The 17,897-nt window shown below is 39.4% G+C and overlaps 2 protein-coding genes across 2 annotated transcripts in view; both read right to left on the bottom strand.

Annotated features, from left to right (window-relative positions):
- The window catches only part of LOC6545871 (frizzled), an 89,372-nt gene that overhangs the window by 35,931 nt on the left and 35,544 nt on the right, over positions 1 to 17,897 (bottom strand). The window contains exons 3-4 of the mRNA XM_001972686.3: positions 15,490 to 15,684; positions 15,025 to 15,250 (exon numbers count right to left, since the gene is read on the bottom strand). Coding sequence (XP_001972722.3) covers positions 15,025 to 15,250; positions 15,490 to 15,684 — 421 coding nt within the window. The remainder of the gene's footprint in view (positions 1 to 15,024; positions 15,251 to 15,489; positions 15,685 to 17,897) is intronic.
- LOC26526711 (histidine-rich glycoprotein) lies at positions 1,866 to 2,678 on the bottom strand. Its single transcript, XM_026976817.1, has one exon. The coding sequence runs from the start codon at positions 2,563 to 2,565 to the stop codon at positions 2,293 to 2,295; it is 273 nt and encodes a 90-aa protein (XP_026832618.1). The 5' UTR covers positions 2,566 to 2,678; the 3' UTR covers positions 1,866 to 2,292.

The raw sequence follows: 17,897 nt of genomic DNA, 5'->3' as shown, positions 1-17,897 counted from the left end.
TATTAGAAGTAATCCTGCGAACTGAATTCCAGAAATTGCCTTTGATTGTTATGAGTATGGGCTTATGATTACACGATGGGCTGTGAGTACGGTAATGGGTTTATTCTTGCGATTTGATTGCGCTCTATGCGAGTCGTTCCTTGTGGCTCCACGTTATTGGCTTGTACTTTAGTTGAGTAAACTCATTAATGGGCCATCAGGTCGAATTGGTGATCAGTGTATGAACATTTCATTACTTACACTCTGTATAATTCTAGTTTATGGTGTGGAACTGCCATAAGTACATACCTGAAAGAAGAGGAAATTGGGAAATTAGTACTCTGATTATCCAAGAAATGTCTGTTGGTGTGTGCATTATTATTTGGAGATTTATGTAGTGTAAGACACGACAGGAGCAATTGTTCAGACTTCATGAGTCTTAAACTAAGGTCATATTTAGCATAAGGTTTCAATCAGTAATAACCCCTAAAAAGAAGAATATTTCAACTCATTTGCAACAAATGCAACAAGCTTGTTCAAAAAAAATTAAACAGGGTAATTGTCATTGTGATTGAGTCACATAAGCACTCCTCTTGCATAAGCACTGAAAGTATCTGACGGATGCCCAAGCAACTCCTATTTCTATTGTTTTCCCTCATCTCTGAACTCACTTTTTTCCGGTAGAGCGAAAACACTTGGCCAACAATGTAAAGTAAACATTTTAATTACGGAAAAAGCGAAGAAACTTTGACTCGACTTCTTTTTCTCACCCACTTGCTGGGATGCTGTTTTTCCAACATTTTCAACTTTTGCGGCAAACTAAAGTCGACTTGCCATATAATTAAATACAAATAACAATTAAGATATACGAAGTTGCCAGGCAGCTCCATTTGCGGCTAAAGTATGCATCAGGCTAGGCCTCGGGCATAATTTAAGTTTTTTAATTAAAAGCAAGCCTCGCGGTTTGAGGAATGATTTTTCCGACGCAACATTTATGAATTGAGACGTTAATTGTCATCTAGACATTTTCAGGGGGACGGGCACTTTACTCTTTACTCTTTACTCTATCAATTTTCGAGCTGTCCCATGAAATTGTCAAAAAATCGTTGATAGCCAGACCCCGAAAATGTCCATATTTAATTGACAGTCTTGGACCAAAAACCTGAAGAGAGTGCTCGAGTGCCACTTACTGCTACCAATTCCATTAGCGCTACATGTCAATGAAAGATCTATAGTATACGCCAAGGTATCCTACAAATAAATTGGAGTCCGTACCTTGCTAAAGAATCTTAGTATATTTTATATTTAAATATTAAGGGAATTTACATAGTTTAATAGTTTGATGATAGTCGAGAAGCTTTTGAAACATTTTTAAATTACTAGAAATAAATCATATATAACATTGCATTTTTTTAAAGTTTATTTTTTAGCCTGTAAAAGATGTGTAGGGTATTTTTATACCATTTAATCATTTTCCTTATTTTTCCTGTTTTTCAGTTTTTACCTTTGGGGCGTTTCGGCGTCTGTCGCTTGACTTAATGGCAACATGTTTTACAACATTATTAGACAGGCCAAAATGGAAGCGGTTTTTTCGGATTTCTGGTCGACAACCGGCAAATTTTAATTACCAATATTTTCCAGGTGTCGATATCCATACGACCCACGCCGGGGGCAGCATTTTACATTTTATGACAGGCCATAACCCACAGACAAATATATGCGGGTATTGAGAGACCCACTTTATATGGTAGCTGCTGTCTAATTAGCGTTTTGTGACAACCGCAGAAAAATAAAAACACTTCGAAATGGGTTTGTAATTGGCAAACATTTTGTTTGACCCACCCGAAACGAATCCACAGCCGTACTAAAATTATATTTAATTTCATTTGTATTTATATCGGCTTACCAAATTGTTTTCGTGGGTGGTATTGTTTCGTGTTTGTGGTTGCAATTAATCTTCTTATTGGCTTAGAATTTCTTGAATTATTAAGTTCTAAAATGATTCCTCATTCCTTTTGGCTTTGAAATACGTATTTCATAAATAGCTTTATACGTATTATATGTTTTTCTGAATTCTTTGTGTCATGTCAATCAAGATAAGATAAGTTCTTATTTTAAACTTTATCGTATCGTCATTTGTTAACAAAGTGCGCAGTATAGATATTTTTGGTGTGCAGAAAGCACTTACATATATATTTTTTGTATTTTTAATACTTTTTTTTAGTTTTGTAATAAATTAAATTCGTTTATAACTATTTTCGCCATTTCTCCGCCAGAGTGCTGTGGTTTTTAAACCCTGCCTTCCGGTTTGGACTAGCAATGGTGGTGATGATGTCCATGGGCAGGACCATGATGATGGTCAAAGTGGCTGCCGTGGTGATGATAATGATGGTCGTAGTGGGGCGGCGGTGGTGGGGGTCCGTAGTGGTGGTGATGGTGCGGCGGGGGTCCGTAATGGTGCATTGGAGGTCCGTGGTGGTGATGGTGGTGCACCGGAGGCGGCGTGTGATGGTGGTGATGATGTCCACCTCCACCCAAATTCAGGCCAAAGTGGATTCCAAACAGACGATCTTCGGGATGCGGCATTTTGAAGTTATTTATTAAATCCTTTTAAAACTTTTCAAATTGATATATTCCTTTCGAGAACTTCTCGCGTTGCTTGCTGAATGCGAACTGGCTTCCCAGCTGCTGATATGACCAATTTATATACGTTTTCCTCTTGAAAAGAAAGACATTTCAGATAGGATCGTTTTGTGTGGGTTTTTCTTATCGAAAGGGTTGTGTATTGAACTGACTCACTGGGGGTTTACTTCGATTCTATTGCTAATGCTTAAATAGGGCTATAAAGATAGCAATACTTTTGTGCAATCATGGAACGAGAATTACTCACCGGACTAAACCTATCAATTTAAAGTGCTTTTCTTTTTTCCGTTCTCAACGAATGCAACGACAGTTAAAGCAGATATAAGAAAAACAATAGTATTTGTCAGACATAATAACTATTTGTTATTGCAAAAAAATATAGCACTTGTAAGCAGATGATGGGTGAAAATCAAAAATGTAAAAGACTAAAAAATACTGAAAAAAAAACCGCCAACAATAATTTCCGCCTTGTTTGCCAGACGTAGTGCCAAACAAAAAAAAAGAAAATACAGTACGAAAGAAGAAAAGCGAGGTGAACCAAAAAGACACTAAAGAGAGCCAAGCCAAGCTCAGCGAAAGTGCGAGCAGGAAGGCAATAACCAGAAAGCTTTTGCATGAAGCATGGATGGAGGTGTTTGTATATTTTCCCTTTCGACCATTCCAATACAAAAAAAGCACAGAAAGAAACAGTCTCTTGTTATCATTTCTGCTTATCAAAACTTGTACTGAGTGTATTGAGTATGACTTATTTATTAAGTGCATGTTGTTTGGGGATTCCCTGTAAACTTATGCTGATATACACGTCAACTTTCCATTAAGTTGTTAGATTAGAGTGGTTTTTTTAACCTTATCTTCTTAGAACAATTGTTGGTTGTATTCGTGTTATTATTTTTCGTACGTAACTCACAAAGGAGCTTTTTTTTCAGTGCACCACATAACTCCACATGAAGCGACTTCAGTGCGTGACAATAACTTTTGCCTTTGAGCCGCCTTAATGGCACGGGAAGGATGACTTTTGGGGGTGCTGGAATTAAGGGAAGAGGGGCTGTGGGCTGCGGACTCTGATAAACTGCGTTAGAAGTTATAAAGCGATTAGAGTGTGTCTGGAGTGCGTCATGGGAGAAAGAGATGGGTGCACAGGCGGGTAGAGAGAGGAACACAACTTTATGCTGTATCAATTTAATGCTTATTTAAAGTGCGACCAGAGCTTTTGTCCTCCTGCAGTTCGGGGAGCAAAAACGATATAGGAAATGAGTAAAAAAAAGAAGGAGCTGGAAAGTTGGGGAAGGCAAGTGGAGGGGGGCAATGCAGGTAATACATATATTTGATTTTATGGAGTTGCTTTTCAAAGAACTTCTGCAAAAGTTTGATAATACATTTTATTAGCTTTGTAAAGAAACCTTTTCGTGGGAGATAAGGCGAGTTTGGAGGAAAGTAAGTAAGAAGGGATATTTGTGAAAGTTTTAGAAACTTGGAAGTTTATTAAAATAATTGGAACAATAAATTGCGTTTATTGGCAACTCATTATAGAAAGCTCAAGAAGTTTAAGAGATTTTAAGTAAATCAAAAGTAAATCATAACAAAATAACATGCCCTTAGATACAAATTACTTATATTCCTAAAATCTGATTATACATTTTCAAAAAATGGATAATTTAGCACGGCCATAAGGCAGGGAATATCCTTTTTAAAACTCACTTTAGCTTTTCCGACTAGATCATCTGGCTCATTTTCCCCCGCTGGTTTTGTTTACACATCCAATGAAAATTCCACTTTCAGTCTGGCACGTTTGGAAGGTTCCCCATGGAGAGGAAGTGGGAGAGGGAGAGGAAGTGGGAGAGGGAGAGGGAGGGGGAGAGAGAGAGAGGGGTTAGGCCACCCCTTTCATATTAACCCGCTCTGCCGACGGCCACAATTATGGCCTTTAACCCCTTTGTCAACAACTTGAGTTTATTTGAGCTTTATGCGCACATGCTGAGTCTGATTTTTGGCCGAGTCCGAAATGCCTTTGAGCATTGTCCTACCCCCCTTCCCCACGACCCCCGATTTTCACTCCCCACGTTCCTCGTCACATAATAATTTTATGTGCTTTTTGGCTGCTGCATTTTTGCATAGTCAGACCCTGAATTCGATGGACGAAAGGGGGTTCTGGTGGGCGGGGAGGGGGGTATCCTTTGGAAGATTGCGACAAAAGCAGAAAATGTTCAAAAAAATATACGTTGAAATTATTATGGTCTGTTGCATTTTTTATGGTTTCGTTTTATATATATATTCTACTGTCTGGGGTTGCTTTGGTTCATTTTTTTCCACATCTGAGTCTGCAAACGGGTAAAATGCATAGAAAATTTGCGATTTACGGGATTTGGCTGGTTCTGATTTTCTGGGGAATTTATTTGTTATGTCTGCTCGTGAGTCACCGATGGAGATTTCTGCACGGGATACAGATTTTCAGGACGTGGTCCAGCAAAATTATATTCAATTTATACAGTCAACAAGATTTATAACGCTTATATGCCTTTTATAAATATTGAATGCATAGAAATTCTTGTATTTTGTACAAATTATGTATTTTTTAAGTTTTAAAGAGACTAGATATTCTAGATATCCCCCTATTATTGTTGTTCTTTCTCCTTTCAATCATAAGACAGCTCTGCCAATTAAGTTTTCAATTTCCGCAAGTCAACTTCAAAGACTCGAGGGAAGTCGAGCAACCACCGCTGAAACAAAGAACATGTTCTGGCCCTATTTTATACTTTCGCCAACTTCCCCTTTTTGGCTCACATTTGTTGACATTTCATTATGAACAACTCACCCTGAAGACGATATCAAAATTTAGAGGGTGGCTCGAAATTCTTGATTTTGTTTTGCCTACGCACGTAATAAAAATAATAATAATATTTGGATTCGGGCGCGTGTGCATAATTTACGATAATTGCCTCGGATCTGTGACATTTTCAATTAATTCGAAGAGGAGGTCTTTCAACAGTTGTCATATATAAAAATCCCATAACTTAATGACCAATGCTGGTTTTAGATTTTTTAATGCGTGCCGTGTCGTAAACTCATGTCGTATTTTATTCCGCCAATAGTTATCGCTCATAAAAGTCTTATAATTTAAAGAGATTTTACGATGAAAAGGATAATCTGAGGACGCCCAACCGGACATCCATATCATAAATGTGAGTATGGCAAAGTTGGTAAATCATTGCTTATTCTTAATTCATTTCCCTTTGGCTTTTCAAAATTTCCTTCGCTTTCGCCGCTTTTTCTACAATTTTTCCCTTATTGACTTTATGGACTCGTACACGGATGTGGCATTTCCGGCCAGGCGACTTCTCCGTTTCCCACCCACGATCTAAAGAGCCAGAAAGGGGCCGTTGACCATAAAAGAGGCAGAATACACAATACAAAGTGGGGCAGACCGGAGAATATAACAAAAGCCTCGGTTACAACAGTTTTTTTAAGCGCCTTGGCCTGAGCTTGTAATGAACTTTTATTTGCATTGTACCCCACATGAGGGGGTGTTGCCCAAGGAGGAGGGGATGGGGTTGGGGTTGGAAAATCCAGACAAGTGTGCCACAAGTCGATACAAACCACACACACTCGTCCGCACCCATTTCAATTCATTCATTTAGCCCATAAAGCCAGATGCATCCGCAGCCAAAGAAACCCGTACACAGCGATAAAAACATTGCATTTTATATCTTATTACACTCAAAATCATTTTCTTGCTGTAACCTAAGATACTAAAAAAAACCTAAGATACTAAATAAAAAAATGTATTCGTTTAGATAGATTTTTGTGTATGTTTCCCAAAACACACCTTTATGACACTTTTTTTTAAAAATAATACGTATATATAAATACATGTACCCACATTTCAAGTTATTGTACACTTTAATATATGTTTGTGACGGTTGGCTGGTTTATATGTATCAGCATTTTCGCACTGTGTAGTGGGACACACTGAAAACTTGTCTTACCCCTTATGCGCCCCAAGATCCAATCGATTTATGGGCATTTCCGGGTTGAAATCACTTAGAAGAGTTTGCTGATGGGGCGGAGTAGGTGGAATCGCTTGTTAGTTCCTTTGTGTTTCGGTTTTATATTTTTCCTTCCTTTCAACGAATTTTAATGCATTCTTCGACTCCCCCAAAAATATTTTTTCCACGAACTTGTAAGCTTCATAAAGTAAATATTTGAAAGGGAGCTTGAGATTTTTAAGGGATGTTTTTATAGGTTACTCCGAAATTTTCTTCGAATCTTATCAAGTGTGGGTTACTGAGTCATCTTCGGGGTTTATGCATCTTGGATTGAGTTATTGTACTTCAAGTAATTGAAACTTAAGGGGAGGCAATCTATTTGATGTATAAAGTGCTCGAAAGTCACCCTCAGAAAAATATTATATTGAGGAACTTAAGAAGAAAAGTGATTCCTAAGATCACTAACTTTATTTGAGCTTAATAAAATAGTATGGTATCATTCTATATAGAAACAAAAATGTTAATGCGATTCACCTTTCTATTTCATTTATATTATACTTTTTAATCATTTGAAAAACATTATTAACCTTATTTGACTGAATAATAATTCAACTTAACTTATTTAAACGAGTTCTCAAACGCACCCCTTAGCTTTAAGCAACTCTTTCATAAAACCGAAAAATGAATTTACATATATGCCTAAAATGTGGATGTCAATTTTAGTATTTCTTGTTTTAATCAATTTGGCCAGTGATTTTTTTCTTCCAAATTTCCGGCCACTTAATTAACCCTTGGTGGTCCAGACTGAGGGCTAATTAACCCATTACCGTGCACCTGGCACATGAAAACAAACAAAAAACTGCGAAAACTATTCAACGCGTCATGCAGGCCGGGAGCAAGAGAGATGGATAGAGAGCGAGCGAGAGGGAGTGGCAATGATAGAGTGTGAAAGTTTTTGCACTTTTTTATTTTCTGGCGCTGCCAAAAACATGTTAAAGGTGTTGGTCTAGAACAAAGGCAGGGCAGAAATACTAAGTGGAAAATAGAAAGAAAACCCAAAAATGTGGAAAACTTTTTTGAAGTTGTGCCAATAAATTGTGCGGTACCACTGTGGGGTTAAGCGACAGCTCTCTGCACGTGACAAGAAAACAACAAAAAAAAGTTTCGAAAATACCCGAAAAATTATGACTGAGCGTAATTAAGAAAACTTTTGCTGCCGCACAATTGAAATCGAGTAAAATCAGAGGGGCTGGGCACGGAAATCTGTTGCCCACCAGCGATTTAAGCACTTTAACCCACACCAACCAAAAAAAAAAGAACCCAACAAAAAAACTGAGGGCAAAAGCAATTTACACGCCGAAAGATTTCCTCCTTTCGCTTATCAAATTAGACAAAAGGGAGAAATTTTGGCGAAAAGCGTGGTGTTAGCCCAGCAGGTCAAAGGTGTTGGCAAGCACCGCAGGAAGCATTTGAATTGCCCCCTGGCTGAGGGATATCCCATCGATATAGCGGAGTGCGAATTTTCGTGCCGAAAAGAGATTTTAATGACATCGGCTGCGCTTTATGGCACCCGCAAAAGACAATTTCGTCCGCAAATTTCGTGTGGGCGTGTTTATTGCCGCTTTTCCCTCGCATTTAGCGTCCCAAAAAAAAAGCAACTGACAGGATATTAGAAATAAACAGAACAGCAGGATGCCACCCGTAAGGGAGGTACTCCTGGTGAACTTATTCAGGGTATATGGCTGGCATTTTTGTGGGCATCGAATCAATTCGACGGAGGTGATAGAGTTTCACACTTTCTTAGCTGCAGCAGATCGATGGAAAGTCATCAACATTTTGGGGTGCTCCTTGGGACACATTATCTTTAATTTTATTTTATAAAATTGAAAATCAGCCTAAAAAAATTGAACCGGCTGAAGTTCTTAACCTCATAACTCAACTTATCTTAATCGGATTTGAAAGTAGCATACCTCTAAATGTTTATGGCACAAATCTCTACAGATCTGCATTAAAATTTAGATATCTATTTTTTTTTTTAATTTTTTTCTAATTTTTTTGATGTATTGTGTAGAAATTAAAAAAAATTATGAAATTTCCCAAGGCTGAAGTTCTAATTTCCATAACTCAACTTATCTTAAAAGTATTTTGAAGTGGAATATATTCAATTAATTTAATCGATTCAAAACGAATATTTTTCATATTCACTTTAAAAGAATACATGGAACGACTATGTATTTATGATGCATGAATATAATGAGCTTCAAATCAAATCCAAACCATTTCCAAAATACCTTTCAAAACGATAATGATTTTCATTAAACTAACTGTGTTAAGCCAATGCGGATTATTCTCCTCTAATTCAAGGAATATTTTCGACTACCTTTAATTTTGGCCTGAAGACTGTAAGTCAACCTCTACTCTTCATTCATTAGTATCTTTTTGCCTGTTTCAGATTCATTAACTTGGCCGTCTTCACACTTAGCCCAGTCATTTTGTACGGTTTCCATTGTTCCCTTCTGGTCATTGGCCCTTGTGCCGCTTCTTCTCCTTTAACAGTTCGCTCATTTTTATTTTTGCCCTCGGGCAACAAGATGCCTAACTCGGCTTTAATGCTTTTCGAATCATATTAATTTGAATTAATGATTTTAATTGCCGCAAATTAGTGGCCACGCTGGACCACCGGAGCCGACAAAAGCCTTATGACTTTATAATGATCTGAGCCGTTACAAGTTCTATATAATTATACGATAATTCATTCCGAACTCTGGTCGCCAGCTAAATGCGAAAATAACCCTCATTGAGTTTTGGCAAACACTTTGATGCCCAATCATCTAATAGGAAAATCCACAAAAAGAAGGGCCAGACATGACAATCAAATTATGGCACAAAACGGAATAAAAACTCATAAAAATGACATTAGCCAAATGGAGCACGTACTGAATCCCGCCAAGATAAATGATGCCAAAAGCTTTCATATAAACAAAATATAAAAATGAAATCAAACAAATAATCTCCGAGTCAGGGTACAAGAAACAGAAGCCGCACAAATGAAGCGCGAAGCGAAAAAAAAAAGTAAAACCTTGTGCTGCTCAATTGTTTGGCACTTCTCATACCCCGCAATGAATTCTGTAATGGTATCTACAGCATACCGAATTTTGGTTTTTTGTTATAAACAGCTTAGCTGCTTTAATGTACCTGATAATCTAAATAATATATAGCTATCTGCTTGGCGTTCTTTAGCTCTGGACTAAACTGCATGCGATAGAATCCATTCCTTCAATGCCTTGGGGTTTTTGTAATCTTTGTTAGGGTATCGCAGACTGCTCAGATTGTAAATCTAATCAAACGGATGACAGAAAAAGGCTCTCAACCCACCTGTCCCACCTTTCCTCTTATTTCTGAAAGCTATTGCGATGCCATTTCAGTAGCCATGACAACGAACAGCAATACCAAGTGAAGTTGAGGCCCGATGCCGTTTGGATATGGCCAGGGTAATAGCAACTTGTAGTCGTGTTGCCAATGTAGCAACAACATCGCGGTATCTCAAACTGCGTATCAGTTTCTGCTGTCGCCAATGTTGCTGCTGCTGTTGTTGCTGCCGCTGCTGCTGCTGCGACTCACGCACACGTTTCACGCTTTTTGCTGTTGTCTTCATCGCGTCTGTGAAGACCACTTCGTGCCGATCCCCCCAAAACACCATTCCCCTTGCGTTGTTTCGACCATATTAGCTACCGGTTTTACGCGCCAAAGTCTCCATAACTTTTGCCACATGCCATTCAACGCACATTGTTCGTGTTGCTATGCTGCATGTTGCTGTTGCTGCTGCTGTTGCTGCTGCTGTTGCTGCAGTTGTTGCTGCTGCTGCTGCGGTCAACAGCTATGGAACTTCTTCATATGGATTGACTTTCAATCATTTCAAGGGGTATATAAACTTGGGAGCTATCGGCTTAGGACAGCTAACACGAATCAAATTTAAGAGTTATTTTCCCATTATTAAATAAGGATTTTATGGACCGTGGGATTATAGCAGCTAATGCCTTTAAAAACATGTCACATGACATCGAAATGGTTGCAAAAAATTCAATTGATTTTGGTTATCATTTAATTGATAATTGTATTTGATCTCAATACGATAAAATAATAAGCATTACTCGGAAACTTTAAGTCAATTTTTGGCAAGCTTAGATATTCAATCCATTTATGCTGAGCCTAGATAAGTACTTCTTTATAGAGTATTTCTTCAAGACTTGTATTGAATTTATCGATTCCCACTGTTTGTGAATTCTTTAAAGACTACGCTTTTGTCCCCAGAGCTGCATACTTTCCGTCTCTGTTTCTAGCACAAGCTCCGTCTCTTTCTTTTTCTCAGAGGCTACGTCCGTCGATTGTCTTCGTCTGAATATGTGACTTGCATGCAAGAAAAGTGCTCCATTCCGTGAATCGACTTTAGCATTTCATTTGCTGCTACTCACTCTAATTCTGCGGCGTTCATTTCATTTGGTTGCTGTGTGGGTTATGTTTGGCACGATTGCCATGGAAATTGCAAATGCCAAGGCGCATTATTCGATTATGCGAGGCCACTTGAGAAGAGTGAAAGGGATGGGTGGGACGCAGTGGAAAGAGACAGAACGTTAGGTCAAAGAGCGAGCCAACTCTTTTAGTATGATCCTTGAATAAAAGTCCGCCAGCACTTGCATAACATTTCCAACTGCCTTCCACCTGACTGACAAATGCATTTCAAAGTGCATTTCCCCCACTGAAAACCCCCGTTTTCCGCTTTTCCTTCAAAACCACTTTGTTTCATAAATCATTCATGCGCCAGTATTTTTATGCCATTCGATAAGTGGCTTCCGATTGCTTATTTTTCTTTTCGAGAATCCCTTTCAATGGACAGTGGTTCAAGCCAGCAAGCAACTTATTGAAGATTATTCTGTGATCTTTAAATGATGTATCTAGTAATCAATGGTATATGCTCGTCTTTCATCTTGTCTTTGCAACATTCTATTTTTTACGTATAATTTCTAAAACTAGACTAGCTTGTGTATCTGCCTAAAATATTCCAATTCTTCATCTCAAACTTTACAACATTTTATATGTTCATTACACACAAGAATTCACTTTTTATAAATTTTTGAGTAATAGCCACTGTACAAAGGTTTTTCTCCATTTGAAGCTCATGCTCTTGTAAGCAAAAATAAGTCCGCCTTGGATAAATTATGTTAATTTAGTTCCATCCCGCCTGCTCCACTCCACTTTGCTCTTTAATAACTTGACAAATGAAGAAAAGAAAAAGGCGGGCAGAGAAGTCTCTTCAACGGACTTACGACTGCCAGGCATATAATTTCGCAAAAGCGCAACAAATTGTTAATTTTCCTTTGCTCTGCGTCTCTTTCGGTTTATGTTAATTTGCATATTTTCTTCGTTGGTTCGTTTTTTGCGTTCTTATAAATGAAAAATAATTGTTGAGCGTGTCTACAAAATGGTAATAAATTCTAGACAAGTAAAGCAAATTGTTGCCTTTGGCTTGGTCTTCTATTTAGGGGTATACTTAAGATTTTCGTGAGTTGAACAAGAATGAGCATTGTAATCTAAAAATCATGCTGAATAGTAACGCTGTGCTGTACTGTTAAAAGCCTTTTGATCTAATATTGTAATAAGTAAACTAAAAAACCGCTCAATTATAAGTACTCTTTAATACATACTTTAAATTTTGTTAAATTTTAGAAAGTAATCTAGCAGCTCATGTTTGTCTGGACCAAAAATCAAAAATCAAAATGCAGACGCATTTCGCCCGTTTAATATTCCCAGCACAAAGCAAATGAAATCCCTCGGAACTGGACATTTGCAGGTGGACAGCACAGGTTCAGGTGATTCATAGGTCTCTTTCCCCATATTCCACTCTGAATTCCTGTCTGCGGAAGAGGGGGAAAATCCATCAAATGAGCTGCCAACGCGTTGTGGAGTCAATACAAATTGTTAGCTTCCCCTTTTTGGCTCCCTCTACAGTGGAGCCTCCCTGGCATTTACTTGGCCAGAAGTGTTTAAAGGGGAGTGCCACTGCCTGGTTGGTTTGCTGGTTGGTTGGGTGAAGGGGAGACGGATTTTCTGGGGGTATATCTGTGAGCATTATTCAATGTTTGCAACGAACGTGCGCAAATTACGGATTCAATGCACGTAGCCGGCGGCCAAAGCTTCCAAGCTTCCAAGCTTCCCGCCTCGAGCGATTCAGACTTTGTTTACCCAAAAGCAGTCGATGTTGTGTATTGTTGCTGCCTCGGTGGGTAGTTGTTGTAGAAGTCTACCGCCATCATCAACGCCCAAGCAACAACTGTCTATCTCTCCTTTGCCGGCGCACTCAAACTGACGACACATTAAAATAATGTATTTTTAAATTTAACATTAATTGCCGCTGAATGGTTTCTGAATGGGCTGCAGCACAGCGAGAAAAGGAAGGGCTTTTTCGGCTGTAAAATGTGCTTAGCATCCTCGCTTAAGAACTGGAACTTGAAATGTCTTTTGTGTGGTAAGTATTCTTTAAACGCTGTTTCTAGGTTTTCACTACTATTTCAAATGTCAAGTATTTGATCACAGTGTATGAGCCGGCTGCGCCTGTTCCTTTCCATTTACTGTTATTTTCTTGGCGAAGCATCTCAAGGAGTGCCCCTTACAACCACAGCGCTTGCAGTGCATTAAGTCATCATTTTATTTTAATTTTTTTCGGAGACTTTTCCCATAAATCGTTTTTCCTTTGCCTGAGATTTTAATGTATTTATATAAGATGCGATGAGGGGAAAATATGTTTTTTATGGCTTTTGGCATTTTGCATGCATTAGCGAGTGCCTCTCGAGTTTGTGTGTGCTTAGGCTAGAGTGAAATAATGTTGATTATATTTATTAAGCAATTGAAAATTTGTTCATTGCTGGAAAGGAATGAATGTCGCCGAATTGTACACTTAAAGAGATAAACACTGCAATTTTTACTATAGAATTAAGTATTTGGCAATATACTAATGAAATATTATCGCAATCTGAGAAACTATATCTAACTATTGATTTATCATAATGTTTCACAGCACTGATGGCCAAATCCTATAACTCACGTCCTGACACTTGCCAGGATATTCTGGCAAGTCGTCTAATTCGCAGCCCCGTTTACCACAATGCAGCAGTAATCCAGTGTTAAGCTGGCACCTACCTAACCTCGCTCACCCCCTGAAATTACGTAACCGGGGCATCAAGTAGAGCCAGTTAATGCCGGGTCTATAAGTGCCCATCAACGGGCATGCTCCACCCCCCACTCGGTAGCCACTCCAAATTGTCTATGACTTTCATTCGATTTGCCTAACAAGCCATAATCATGTGCTGCTGTATTTAATTACTACCGTCTGGTCGTATTGGAAATTGTCCGGGCTATAGAAAGAGAGGCATGGATATTGGGCAAGAGGGACGGAGCACAGGAGCTTGGCCGGCAAACACAATTGAGTCATTAAGCCGCAATCTAATTAAGCCCAAAAATGTGAAATGAGCCCAGGAATGGGCAACAAAGAGAAGGCCTCTAAGTTGGCTTAGTGGCTGCGCGTTAAGCGAATTAGTTTTGGTCTTGTTCTTTGACTTGGAACCCCCAAAAAAAACGGCAGGCAACTCATCTGAAGTCCACAAATTTTTACGGCACTTTAACGTGACCGTTTTCAGGCTACCTCCTTTTTGCCCCTCCGAGTTCTACATTTTTGGTTGGCCGACAAGATTTATTTCGTGTCTGTCCGCGACCACGTAGGTCATTAAATTGTTTAGAAATCGCGGACAACCGAATTAGAAGATTCCAAAAGTATCTCAGTATCCAGACCCAAATTGCCGAGCCCAGCCCAAGACCCCATTCTCAAATGAACCACAAAATGACTGACAAACGGGTGGCGCAAGAATCTGTACAGTGGTGCAGACTAGTTGAAAGTGGGTGAAAAAGTTCTATATCTCTGGCAGCAGGAATATTTGAAATACTTTTCTAGTAACAGAAGGTCTAGAATCATAGGAAGAAGGGGAAAATTATATAAAAAATAGTTGTACTCTTAGATTAATAAGTTTATTTCTGGGCATTTCTACAAGCTCCCAGTCCCACTGTGTTTCCTTTTTCATTTTTAATTTTTTGTTGGTTTTCCCAAGTTTTTGTAGCTCTTTCTGACTGGCAGCAACCGGGCCACAGCCACGAGAAATAGATATAGTTAATGCCGCAAATGATGTCTAATGACGGTTTCGACTTACGCGTTGAAATTGCCGAAACCGCAGCGATGGCTGAGTAAAGTTTTGGGGTGGAGTGTGTGATAGAAATTGATGTGGATTCGGGTAGATTAATGAGCCACCGGATCAAGGTCGCTTTGGTGGCTGATAATCGATAATAATCCAGCCGGGATTTCGATAGCACTTACCTTCAACTTTAGCCAGGGCCAGAACGGAGATGGTCTGAAGGGCGGGCACCGCCCAGGCAACCAGGTGGAATAAGTGCGACTTGTTCTCAATCGCCTCGTGGCCCCATTTGAGGCCGGCGGCCAAAAACCAGGCGAATGCCAAACACGACCACCATGCGAAGGCCGCCATGCAGCAGAAGTAGAGGGCCATGAATAAAACCGTGCAGGACGTGGTTTGCCGGTGGCCCTGTAGGAGGAAAGAAGAAAACTCGGTCAATAAAATAACAATTAACTTGAAGCACAGTGGTAGGTCAAGGCTTTAGGTACTCATGCTGAGAAAGAATATATTTTTAATTTCTATAATCAAAAGTGCTTTCAAGTGGATGCACAGCATCAGCGACTAAAATTTGCCTATTCGGCTGCATTAAAAATAATTGAGGACAGGTTTCCCAGTCACTGCAGTGGCGCTCTCCTGGGTCAACTCACCTGGGTGATGGTGGACATCATCTGCAGACGGCCGAGTTTGACGGGCGGCGGAAATGGTTCCCGGCACGACACGGAGTCACCCGCCCCCAGTCCCGCCACGTAGGCACATCCAACTACCAAGTAGCAGACGGCCAAGAAGACGATGGCCCTCTCCGGGTAACGAAAACGCGACGAGTCAATCAAGAAGGTGAGCACCTGCAACGAGTTATAAAAGGGGAATGGATATTAAAAATAAATTTAAATTTAATTACGTTCGCCTTAATTAACCCCAACTATGCTTTGATGTTCCCTTAAAACTGCATTAGTGTTTATATCAGTGCGGGGACATCAAAGGAGAGGAGAACCTATTAGGATATCCCCCAACTCCGCGCGTTTTGGTCATTAGGCTCTACACATTAGCTGATTGTGATTGTTGTGCCATTTACTCTAAAGGCCGAGGGCCATTTAATTCGCAAGGTTTCTTCTTTTCCCTCGGCCAGTTGGCCTTAATGAATATGGCTGAAATGTCCTTAACTGGAATTGCTTTTGGTAAGAGAGCTAAGACAAATGCAAGAAAGGGCGGTGAGACCTTAATCGCTTTAATATTTAATCATTTAAGTTAATAATAAATAAAACTTTATTTTCCGAACAATTACTTCTGAGAAATTATTTTATTTACTAGTCGTAATTGAAGTGAATAAAAATTGCAATTATCAAACATAATTTTAGTTAATTTACGTTGGCTTATAATTTCATCCATTTAATGTGTATACAGAGCAGAAATAAATATAATATTCCCTTCATTTCAGGAGGTAAATGATGTCGCTTTAATTTTATTACCCATACGCAGTGTGATCACTTGCAGAAATGGATGGAAATCGATAGATATCTATCGTGCCTTAATTGAGACGTCGAGTATATTAACTCATTTTACCAACAATTGCCAGTTTGGTTAGCCAGCAATAAGGGGTTCTCCTTAGACGGACACAACTTCCGGTTTGCCAGAGGGCCCAATAGGACGAATACATACATACATATATATGGGCAAATATAAAACCGTAGATAAGGCCAGCATAATGGTTGACAATTCCTCAAAGCTCTAAAAGCAATTACAATCCACACACAGATACTGTTTTCACTGCTTATCCCCAACCGCAAACTCACACATTTAACTTCACCACCCTTCTCTAAATTTCTCTGTTGCCTGTCTGATTACGCGCCATTTAAATAAATTCATTATCATTCCCACTAAGCCAGGCCAAGGAGTCTTTTGTCTAAGCCAGAAGCCCCGAACCAGAAAACCCGACCAAACCCAAACCCAAGCAAAGTCATTTAATTTGATCATTACAAAACTATCAGAGAGAAACAGTTAGCTGGCAGTTAGGTTGGTGTGGGTGGCGTGCTAGCATGTGTGTGTCCATGAGAGTATCTGTGTGTGGGCTGTGTTTGCGTTTGAGTTGTTCGCATTGCATTAATGTGCCGAGTATTATTGTTGCCACGACGAAACCTCTGAATTATTCATAGATGCAGAACGCACTTCTCGGCTCTGAGTCGTGGCTAACATTGGTCCATTAGAAAATCACAAAGCTGCACTGAGCAAAATGCCTCTTTAGATTGGCTATATAAATTAGGTGAATTTTATAAATTTTAATTAAGCAATTTCCCCACTTTCCCTTTTAGACATGTTCATTCAATTCCAGTTGATTCTGACATTAAAATAGGTAATACCATTTCTTATGGATTTCTTTACAATACAACTTGAGGTTCAAGCTGTTCGATTTTATTCGTTTTTCCTGGAAATCATAGTTCTCTTAGCCAGGCTTTCATCTAATTCCCACCTACGCATTGTCTTTTCTGCTCCACCCTTGCCTTCCATACTCATTTAAATGCAAAATATATTCGTGCAAGCAGCAGGGGCGGGGAGGAGAAGAGGATAGAGGAAGTGAGTCAGTTTGTAACTCCTTTTGTTGACTACGCTCCACTGCAGAAGAAACAAGCTGAGAAATTGAATAGAATTGTTTATTTATGCCAAAAACAACAAGAAAAAGGGTGTTTCCACCCCATCTCCTTCAACTTCCCGTAGCAATTTGTTATGCCACGCATGATGGGTGCAAAATGGGGGGAGATTCGAGTAGGTGTGACTAGGTACAAATGAAACGAAATAAGCTGCAAATGCTGAAACATTTGGCACACAGCACAGACTCCACCAAAATCTTCTGTACCTCTGCCGCATTCGCCCAAGTTGACACGCCCACAAATTATGCGTCATCGGGGGCGGAAGTTTTCCCAACTTGGCAAATAGCATGCTGCGTTTTTTGGGCAACACCCACACGAAGTTGTGAGGAAATTCGGTTCGGAGAAGAGCTTTGTTTGAGTGGCACTCGTAAATGGAAATATAGCAGGAAAATTGTTTTGATATCTCAGACCAA

This window comes from Drosophila erecta, unplaced genomic scaffold (assembly GCF_003286155.1).
Source record: "Drosophila erecta strain 14021-0224.00,06,07 unplaced genomic scaffold, DereRS2 tig00000021-arrow-pilon, whole genome shotgun sequence".
NCBI classification, from domain to species: Eukaryota; Metazoa; Arthropoda; class Insecta; order Diptera; family Drosophilidae; genus Drosophila; species Drosophila erecta.
Note: the sequence above shows the minus strand (reverse complement) of the source record. Positions and strands in the feature narration are given on the sequence as shown.

What these genes read in the sequence shown, in the direction of transcription:
- LOC26526711 (XM_026976817.1), bottom strand. Translation starts at nt 2,565, where the DNA reads ATGCCGCATCCCGAAGATCGTCTGTTTGGAATCCACTTTGGCCTGAAT.